We start from the raw sequence: 10,672 nt of genomic DNA on the forward strand, positions 1-10,672 counted from the left end.
ACAGAAAACCATATGCTGTAACATCAGAGCTGGCAAGTTGAACTTAACCATGTTCTTGAGGCAAAAGGCAAAGGTGCACTCCAACTTACCCAACAAACTGCTTTTGTTGTTATTAGGCAACAAACAATCTGACACAAACATAACCAAAATCTGTTGCTCCGCGGACAACCACTTTTTCTCCGGCCTTGAAGCTTGAGTGAAACCACTCGTGCGGCCCAACAGATAACTTAAATAGTCCCGGTATCCCATGGTATCCGTACTAATCCAAGAATGACCACTATACTGAGCAACTCCTGAAGCAGATAAGCTCAAAAGCTGAGCCAGCCTCTTCTCAAAAAGCACAACCTTCACACCTCTCACTTTAGAAGTGATCTCAATATCACCCTCCTTTGTCACAACCATGTGACGATAAAATTCCTTAACCAAACTTGGGTAAGTCTCGGCCCTTATGGCGAGAAACCCATCCAACAAACCTTGAAATCTAAGCATATCCAACAAGGAATTAGGAAAAGATTCCGGATCAAAAGCTTTACCTTCAAGAACGAGGTAATGGGCATCCACCCATTCCGCTTTTCTAGCTAAGCTTGACCTTCTAGGCATGGCTGATGATGACCCAAAGCTCAACAAACAAAGCCCACAACACTACCTAGGCGGCCAAATCGGCCAAGTTAGACGCTAGGCGGACGCCTAGGCGGCCGGTAACCTAGATGGGTGCCTAGGAGGGAAATCGCCACGTCTAGAGGCGCCTAGCGCCTAGACCGATTTTTACAACCCTGAATTACTAACACATTTCCTTTAAAAAAATAATTAGTATAACCTTAACCAAAAAAAAAAAAAAAAAGAAGAAAGAAATAAATATCAAATCGAAATGAATTTGTAAGTGTACAAAATTATAAGCACAATGTACAAGTTAATGATGCAACTTATTATACTAACACATTTCCTTTTATTTCTAATGATAAAAAACTTTCTAATTTTGGTCTTTGTATATTTTTTTGTTAAGAAATATTTATTTAATCTATATTCTATTCAATGGTAACTCCTTGGCCGAAAAAAATATGCTAATTTGATTACTCCACGTTTTATACTAGCAACGTACATGTCTCAAAGGACAAGAAAAGGAGTGACAAATTGTTTTAAATTGGAGTACAAAATCTGGATTACCAGTTTTATCTTCATTTTAACATTCACTTAATACCAAAACTAATGAATGACCATTTTAACTTAAAATTCAATAGTCAGAGGATCGCTTTGGGTGCAATTAAAAGTCAAAGAACCCTTGAGAAAAAGTCATAGTCGGAGGACCATTTTGATAATTATCTCATTATTTGATGTACATACTCAAATAATTAAATAAAAATGCATATAATATTATTAGCTCATTTTGTTATGTCAAATTTTCAATATGACAATATCTACAACATTCACGTCAACTTAGCCAGAAGAAATAACTATTCATGGTTTGAAACTTTATCTTATCATCCATAATGAAATTCCTAAACTAGCTCCACCACCATTTATGGTGGACGTAGAAAGAAAGAGTAAAGGTAAATAAAAAAAAAATAGAGGGAAGCCATTGAGCTATTAACAGCCTTCCTATCTATATTTTAGAAAAAAATTTAATGAAATTTATGTTGACCTATATATTCAAGGATTAAAATAAAACTTTGAATTTGAACTACAACTTAGAAGTGAGGAAGAGACTGCAAGAAGAAGAAACCCCACTCTCAACACACATCTTATTAATAAATTATCAAGTAAGGGGTATCACATTTTTATAATGATAGATACATGCATTTTTTAGCCAATTAATCATACTGAAATTTCTAGTCAGTCGTCAGATCATCATCAACGGACCATGGCCATTTTTCTTCTTGGAAATGTGAAGAACCTTCGCCATGACCACCTTTCTTTATTTAGAAATATGACCGGCTTTCTCAAATCTTCATCATATTGCCACATGTTGAATTTTGTATTTTTTTAGTTTATTTTCTTCTTCTAGTCTATAGCCCGCCGCCCGCCAGATACGGATATCTTGCACTCACCACCATGCCCATAGTGCTGCCAATGATGCCTTTAAATACAGGGGCCATCGCTCTTCACCTATTCCACCCAAGAACTAACTGATATTACACTCTGAATTCCACAATCCTTTCAAGATCTATCGTTTCCCCAGCTGCTATGGAGAACAACGGCGTTTACTACTCCCAAAATCTACCCACTGTGATGGTGACCAACGACGACGGAGTGGATGCTCCTGGGTTGAGAGCTCTGGTTAGCGTCCTCGTCTCCACTAATCGCTTCAACGTCTTCGTTTGCGCTCCCGATTCCGAGAAATCGGCGGTTAGTCACAGCATAACTTGGCGTCACGCAATTCGGGCCAAAAGAGTTCACGACATCGCCGGAGCCACTGCGTTTGCAGTTGCCGGAACTCCGGCAGATTGTGCCTCCCTGGGCATCTCAAAAGCTCTGTTTTCTTCAGTGCCCGATTTAGTGATAAGCGGTATTAATATGGGCAGCAACTGTGGCTATCACATTGTCTACTCTGGAACAGTTGCTGGTGCTCGAGAGGCTTTCGTCAATGGCGTCCCCTCTATCTCTCTATCATATGACTGGGTTCATGGAAAGAGCAATCTTCATGACTTCACACTAGCTGCTCAGGCTTTCATACCCATCATTACTGCTATATTGGGTGATATCAAGAATCAAACTTATCCCCTTAATTGTTTTCTCAATATTACTGTGCCAACTGATGTTGTGAACCACAAGGGTTATCGCCTCACTAAGCAAGGCAAAAGTTTCATCAGAACCGGATGGAAGCAAGTTACTTGTGAAGCAGAAGGAGGGAAGATGTTATCAACTATGACTATGGACATGACTCCAACACAAACTGCACAACAAAGTGTTGTTAGCAGTCAGGAGGATCAGTTTCTATTCACTAGAGAAGTGAGATCACTTTCCCTTAATTAGCTTTCTACCTGCAGCATCTTGTGTTTTCATAACATACCCTCTAAATATTTCTTTTCATTCTAACAGGTTAGAGCAAAGCAAGTAGATCAAGGTGGAACTGATTATTCTTCTCTTCAAGAAGGATATGTAAGTAATGTTTGTTTATTTGATATATATGCATGCTGTTTAATTTATTGGAGTCTTACCATTAACATATCACTTTTTTTTATTACAGATAACTGTCACTCCGATTAGTGCTTTGTTCAATGCCGATATAGATGGCGTTACATTCTTCAACAAATGGCTGTCTTCTTTGGATGACCGCTCAAATTTTGCTTGTACACTTCAAGCTTCCCTAGAAAATGAAGGGGAGACACATCATTTGGATTCTAGTACTACTTCAGGATTGTTGTGCTAATTTCACAATGGTAACAAACTCTTGTCTTTTATTACGCTAAGAAAATTATTCAATTCTCTAATATATACTTTTATATCAATGGATTCATGCATTTAATTAGTTGAAACGCGTTAATATGTTAGTTTCTAATTGTATTGTTCTTGGTGATACTTAAGTTTGGAGAATGTTGTAATTTCATTTTGTTGGAAAGATGTAATTATGTTTTGTGGTAAAATAATGAGAAGAGTAATGTAAAGTATTATACTCCCTCCAGGTCGATATGGATTTCTTGATCATATATTCTTTCAATATTACCATATATCTCTCAAATGGTTACATGGACTTCATAAATAATGAACCACACATCTTAATTTCTCTCACCACGTGAACAATCAAGTGTACCGTAAAAAATAAAATAAAAAATAAAAACATTTCAAATTGGCATAAAGTAACAACCACATTAGCCTTCAAATTATCTAACACTTCGACTAGATCAACAACTTTACTACAAATGGCATTGAAAAAGAAACAAAGTTTTGTTATGACTTGTCTAACCTGTTTCAGTAAGATATCCCGAATATCAACATGTAACATACATATGTTGTATTAATACATGACAGTCATGAGACTTCATGCCAACAGGTAACATATCCTGAAGATCGCTAGGAGTGCACATCCAGGTCAAGGAAAAGTCATCGGTATAGTCAACAGTGTTTGGTGGATACATTGCGTGACCCTTCCATTGTATTTTCACGGAATATTATATTAGTGGAACCTCGATGGAGTTGAGGGGAAAAGTGGATTATTAGGCTATTGCCGAACAACTATAAAATTTTTGTCTCTCTCTCTTTTTACTTTTCAGCACTTTTCTTATAATTGCACAAGCCTAGTTGATTGAATCGATAACACAAACACTTTACACGCTTTTAGCTGACTGTTTTGCGCTCAACCAAAATCCGCTAACTTTCTCCAGTTGCCCGTTACTAGCAAATTTGCTGCTAGCATACTCTCGATTAAACTATTTTGCAAAAATTATTTTAAAATTTTATAAATCAATTTTTTAAAGAAAGCCTATTCAACCCTACCCCACCCCATCCCTTCTAAATGTTTTATCCTTAACCAACATTCCTTTATTGTCATAGCCAGCATATGGTATAAATGCATGACCATTCCGGTGCGACTTTCGACATGGGGGACATCGGAGATGAGCCTCCAATGCTAACGTTTCTTTTCGGTGATGTTGGACTCCTGCTATCAGGAGTTCCATTTTGGGATGCTGGACACCTATTATCAGTCGCTCGTTTCGAATGAAGGTCAACTTGAAGCATATGTAGCCTTTCTTGGGACGACAAGGGTCGTTTTGAGCCTCTGGACCATTCATTGAACAATTGACTAAGGTTCGAGAAATTTCATCCCTAATTAAGCTCCTTGTGCGACTCCTAGTCAACAATCCTTGTGTCTCCTGGCTAGCGTCAAGATCAATTATATTGTAGATGTACTCTCAGTACTAGCAACTTAGCCATAGGACTTCTTGAACACCGAGTTGCTTGATGCCATCCAACGGTTGGTAGAGCTAGAAGTAGGTTGATAGTGAAGACACGAGAGATAGAGTTGTCCCACACTGGGTGCCAAAATTTGTAAACACACAAAAAAAAATGAAAATTTGTATATATATGTGTATATTAAAATTCTCAAAATCAGGTTTACTGAAGTGCCTTCAGAATTCAAGTTGTGTGAACCTCAAAGAAGTGCTAAACGTAACTTCAAGATGAATGTCAAGAGAACTCTGCAAAGCTTCAATGTGTGATCTTTGAAATGAAATAGATGCTCTATTTATAGTGGGAAGAATGTGAAACTCCATCATAGGCAGCTTAACTGGTCATAGAGGTGAAGTTTTGAAAGTATGACCAGGGCTGGGCTAGGGCTCTTGTGTGCAGTGATGCTCCCCAACCTTTTCCTTTTGGAAAGCCATCCTCCCATGCTCCCCAACCTTTTAGAAAGTAAGAATATTGTCTAGTGATATGAATCTAGTCCAAGATTCAAATAAGATGAGTATTGTCCCAAGAATTGCTCTCAAAGTAAAGATAGAGATGGATCAAAATACCTTAAACCTCACGAGAAACCCTTTGTCTCGAATCCTCAAAGACTTGGAAGAATCCCATGTAGCTTCAAGTACCTTGATGTTGCAATCTTCAATCAACTAGAGTCGGATCTAGTTTCCTTCGATTCAAGAACGAGTCCACAAACCTAAATCTAAGGTTGAAGAAAGTAAGATTGATTCGAGTCCACGAATCAATTTGCTAGTCGAGTCCACGACTAGCCACTAATTGAGTCCACAATTAGCCATAAGGTTTCTTACACAAGTGTAAAGAAAAACTTAAGAATTTTATTGAATTAAAGCCTCCTCCAAACTGATATGGATGTGCCCTATTTATAGGTATAGGGCAGCATTGTAATCTAAATACAATAGGAAAAAGAGTCCTAAACCTAATCTAGAAAACAAGTAAATAGAGTTTTATTTAGAAAAGGATTTAAGGAATCCTTTCTAAATACAACTAGTGTTTTCTCTTTTATGCCAAACAATTTAAATTAATGATGACCAAAAATAATAGGGCTGATTTGGGCCTAATTTAATCACCAAAATCAGCACTTAAACAATTATAAAAAGCCTTGAAATCTTCTTCATCTTTGCAATTGGGCTTGAATTGGATTTCCACCATTTTTGAACATAACCAATAAAGAGTTGTCTTAATTGTTTGGACTTAGACCTTGTGATTGGCCCAACTGGTACTCTTAATGGATCTTCAGTAGTTTGGGTTGCATTATCTAGCCTCTGTGGTTCATGTTCCCCAACCTTTTGGAAAGTCATGCTCCCCAACCTTTTGGAAAGTAAGAATGTTGTCTAGCCTCTGTGGTTCATGTTCAGTTGAATTACCATGATTTACATCCCCCCAAATGCTTTGTCGGGCCAGGGTTGGGATTCAACCTTTTGGAAAGTAAGAATGTTGTCTAGCCTCTGTGGTTTATGTTCAGTTGAATTACCATGATTTACATCCTCGCATATGCTCTGTCGGGCTAGGGTTGGGATTCAACCTTTTGGAAAGTAAGAATGTTGTCTAGCCTCTGTGGTTCATGTTCAGTTGAATTACCATGATTTACATCCTCGCATATGCTCTGTCGGGCCAGGGTCGGGATTCAACCTTTTGGAAAGTAAGAATGTGAAATAACGAACCATGTCACAATTGAAGATAGTTCAAAAGTTTTATCAAAACAAGGTAAAACTATAACAGGAGCGGTGGTGAGTTTCTCTTTCAATGTAGCAAAAGCTTGTTCCTGTTTAGGCCCCCATTTGAAGATGATGTCTTTCTTAATCAACTCATGCATAGGGGCTGCTATGGAGCTGAAATCACGAACAAACTTTCTGTAGAAACCTGCCAGTCCAAGAAAACTACGCAAGTTAGATACATTAGTTGGCGTTGGCCAACTTGTGATAGCTTCAACCTTTTTTGAATCCATGGTCACACCTTCTATACTAACATGAAATCCTAAAAACTCAACACTCTCAGACATAAAAGAACACTTCTCAAGATTGACATACAACTGTGCAGCCCTAAGTTCAAGAAAAACTAATCGAAGGTGTTTCAAGTGTTTTTCTTGTGACTTGCTATAAATCAGAATATCATCAAAGTAAACAACAACAAAATTACCAATAAATTTCCTCAAAACATGGTTCATAAGCCTCATGAATGTGCTAGGGGCATTAGTTAAGCCAAAAGGCATGACTAACCACTCATATAAACCATGCTTTGTTTTAAAGGCTGTTTTCCACTCATCACCTTCTTTCATCCTGATTTGATGATATCCTCGTTTCAAATCCACCTTGCTAAAGTACTTAGCTCCATAAAGTTCATCAAGCATATCATCAAGTCGAGGAATAGGAAATCTATACTTAATAGTTATATTGTTGATTGCACGACAATCAACACACATTCTCCATGTACCGTCTTTTTTTGGGACAATGAGCACTGGAACGGCACACGGACTCAAGCTTTCTCGAATATGTCCAATTTCAAGAAGCTCTTCAACCTGTTTATGGATTTCCTTTGCTTCCACGGGATTGGTTTTGTAGGCTGGTCGGTTTGGCAAGGTAGATCCAGGGACAAAGTCGATTTGATGCTCAATCCCTCTAAGTGGTGGAAATCCTTTTGGCATCTCTTTAGGGAATAAATCTGAAAAATCAGCAAGCAATTCATCAATAGAGGCATTACGAAAACAAGATTCAGAGTGTAACACAAGAGAAGAATCAAGATCAGTGGTAAGCTTATGAATGAAAAGTAAGTTAAACGTGTCTCCCCTTCTTATTGCCTTCTTAATGTCATTTTTTGTTGCAAGAAGAGAGGGCTGATGTGGTGATTCCTTTGCTGGGTTTTGAGATGAAAATGGCGTGGAAAGGGATATTGGAGGAGGTGGAGGCTTTGATTTTGGATAAGGGGAATATGGCACTGATTTCGCCTCTTTTGATACCTTCCTTGATTTCAATAGTATTTCTTCCACCTGTTTAGGAGTCAAAGGAGACAAGACATATCTAACTCCATCCATGTGAAACACATAAGTGTTCATCATTCCATCAAAAGTGATTTTTCTATCAAATTGCCACGGTCTACCTAACAACACATGAGCAGCCTACATTGGGACAATATCACACAAAATTTCATCAGAGTAATTGTTAATAGATAAAGGAATTAGAGCCTGCTTTGTTACTCTAACTTCTCCTGCATCTGTTAACCATTGCAAACGATATGGATTAGGGTGATCAAGCAAAGGTAATTGAAGAAATTTAACCATAGCTGCACTAGCCACATTTGTGCAACTTCCAGAATCTATTATCACAGTACAAGCATTCCCTCTAATTGACCCTTTAGCATAAAATATATTTTCTCTTTGAGACTCATCTTCTTTTAAAGGATGAACATTCAAAACCTTCTTAACAACAAGAGTATGAACAGACTCACTATCAGCATATTCATAATCAAAATCTAAAGGTAAAGGTGGTTCTTCCTCAACATGCTCATTGGGGGTTTCCAAATGGTCACTAACCTCATCCTCAGACTCATATTCAAGACAAGAGGCAAATTTTTCACATTGTTTTGTTATCTTAACTACCCTCTTGTTAGGACAATCACGAGCCATATGACCTCTTCCATTACATCTATAACAAATCAATTCTCTATCACGTTGAGGCCTCACTGCCTCACTTACCTTTTCCTTACCTTTGTCTCGTGAATCATCTCTTGGAAGAGGGCGTTCATCACGCCTTTGAGGGGTAGAACGAGTGTTGTTCCATCTTGATGCACCACTGTTGGGCTTGTACATCTTCATCTCTTTGATTTTTACTTCAGATTCGCGTGCAGCATACAAGGCATCATTAAGGGTGTCATATCTTTGTGTACTCATTCCCCACCGGATTTCTTTGTTCAATCCATGTAAGAAACGAGCAATAGTTCTTGCCTCTTCTTCATGTATGTCCCCTTGCTCAAGCAAAATATTGATTGTTCGGTGATAGTCATCAACCGACATTGATCCCTGAACAGTTCCCTGCAATTTTCTTTCAAGATCATAGAAAAAAGATTTAGGGCGAAAGGTTAGGCGCATATCTTCCCTTACTTGAACCCAAGATTCATAGGGAATAAAATCAGCAACTCTCTCCCTATTTCTTTTTCTCCACCAAGATACTGCATACCCCTTAAAAGATGTAGCAACTAGCCTAATTTTTGTAACATCAGAATAGTGCTTTAAATCAAAAAGTGTTTCAACAGCATTCTCCCATTCTATATACTCTGTTGGTCCCTTCTCACCAGAGAAGTTAGGAATTTCAAGTTTAATGTTTCCTAACTCCTCATTAGGCTGTTGGATCCTTTGACATCTAGGATCCACTCTCCCTGCTGGTGGCAGTTGTCGCTCATCATTGTGTGGTGGTTGCACTTGCTGTGAGCGTTGCTCCAGATTAGTCATTCGTGTGAGTAACCCGTCCATGGCGAAGGTTAGAGCATCTATTTTTTCTTCCAATGTCTGGGGTGGGTTTGGAACTTGTTCATTCATCTGTAGAGGAAAAAAAAAATTCTAAACAAAAAGATGTGTGAGTAGACACGTTAGTGAAACCAAAAAGTTGGCTCGCTCCCTCACTTATTCTCAGCTCGCAGGTAAGAGGTGGATTATATAGCTCTGGGGGTGCACTACACACTCTTACAAACACACACTCCACTCGTGTATCGCTCAAGGTGGCAGATACTCTCACCAGCCTTTTTCCAAAAAGGAAAATTCTAGTCCGGTACTCAAGTTGATATGGATTCAACCTCAAAGTTCAAGAAAACGTACCTTGGAAGACTTCACAAGCCTTTGAGGGTAAGGGTGTATCGCGAGATCGGTAATAAAATTGAGAGCAAGAAGCAAAGAAAAAGGACAATACGAGCAAAGAAACTAAATAAGATTTGAAAGAAAAAGGAAACCAAAGAAGGAAGTATGACAGAAAGATATGCAAGACCAATATCAAAAGATAGAGACAAATAGAATATAAAAGGGGTTCACGTGTACCATAGCCAATTAGGAATCTATCAAGAACTCCTTCCAACCTTATACTTTTCCCCTTCCTTTTCCCACCAAGATTCTCCTACCAACCTTATTCTTTCCCCAACCTTATTCTTCTTCTTCTTCTTTTGCTTTCTCTATTTTTTTTTTAATAAGAAACCTCCAAATAACCACTGTAAATATCAACAAAAATTTCGGACCAAGAGGATCCACACAACCCCTTCAAAACAGAATCAAGAATTTCAAGAATCGCCTAGAAAAACATAAACAATACCCTGACTTTGAAGATCAATATCTCACTAAACCCTTAAACCTCACGAGAAACCCTTTGTCTCGAATCCTCAAAGACTTGGAAGAATCCCATGTAGCTTCAAGTACCTTGATGTTGCAATCTTCAATCAACTAGAGTCGGATCTAGTTTCCTTCGATTCAAGAACGAGTCCACAAACCTAAATCTAAGGTTGAAGAAAGTAAGATTGATTCGAGTCCACGAATCAATTTGCTAGTCGAGTCCACGACTAGCCACTAATTGAGTCCACAATTAGCCATAAGGTTTCTTACACAAGTGTAAAGAAAAACTTAAGAATTTTATTGAATTAAAGCCTCCTCCAAACTGATATGGATGTGCCCTATTTATAGGTATAGGGCAGCATTGTAATCTAAATACAATAGGAAAAAGAGTCCTAAACCTAATCTAGAAAACAAGTAAATAGAGTTTTATTTAGAAAAGGATTTAAGGAA

At 38.1% G+C, this 10,672-nt stretch overlaps 1 protein-coding gene and 1 long non-coding RNA gene across 2 annotated transcripts in view; one reads left to right on the forward strand and one right to left on the reverse strand.

The window, feature by feature from the left end:
* The first annotated feature begins 2,020 nt into the window (after positions 1–2,020).
* LOC109163753 (5'-nucleotidase SurE-like) lies at positions 2,021–3,539 on the forward strand. Its single transcript, XM_019312462.1, has 3 exons — positions 2,021–2,946; positions 3,037–3,096; positions 3,185–3,539. Exons 1-3 carry the CDS (start codon positions 2,182–2,184, stop codon positions 3,365–3,367), a joined length of 1,008 nt encoding a protein of 335 aa, XP_019168007.1. The 5' UTR covers positions 2,021–2,181; the 3' UTR covers positions 3,368–3,539.
* Positions 2,917–10,672, reverse strand: part of LOC109163755 — a 17,047-nt gene continuing 9,291 nt past the window's right edge. The window contains exons 2-3 of the long non-coding RNA XR_002051323.1: positions 3,662–3,668; positions 2,917–2,978 (exon numbers count right to left, since the gene is read on the reverse strand). This is a non-coding gene — a long non-coding RNA (uncharacterized LOC109163755). The remainder of the gene's footprint in view (positions 2,979–3,661; positions 3,669–10,672) is intronic.

This window comes from Ipomoea nil, unplaced genomic scaffold, assembly GCF_001879475.1.
Source record: "Ipomoea nil cultivar Tokyo-kokei standard unplaced genomic scaffold, Asagao_1.1 scaffold3043, whole genome shotgun sequence".
Taxonomy (NCBI): domain Eukaryota; kingdom Viridiplantae; phylum Streptophyta; class Magnoliopsida; order Solanales; family Convolvulaceae; genus Ipomoea; species Ipomoea nil.

Excerpts from the sequence above, each read along its gene's own strand:
- LOC109163753 (XM_019312462.1), top strand. The coding sequence starts at position 2,182 with ATGGAGAACAACGGCGTTTACTACTCCCAAAATCTACCCACTGTGATG. Across the intron at positions 2,947-3,036 it reads AGTTTCTATTCACTAGAGAA|GTTAGAGCAAAGCAAGTAGA; the intron begins GTGAGATCACTT and ends TCATTCTAACAG. Across the intron at positions 3,097-3,184 it reads CTTCTCTTCAAGAAGGATAT|ATAACTGTCACTCCGATTAG; the intron begins GTAAGTAATGTT and ends TTTTTATTACAG.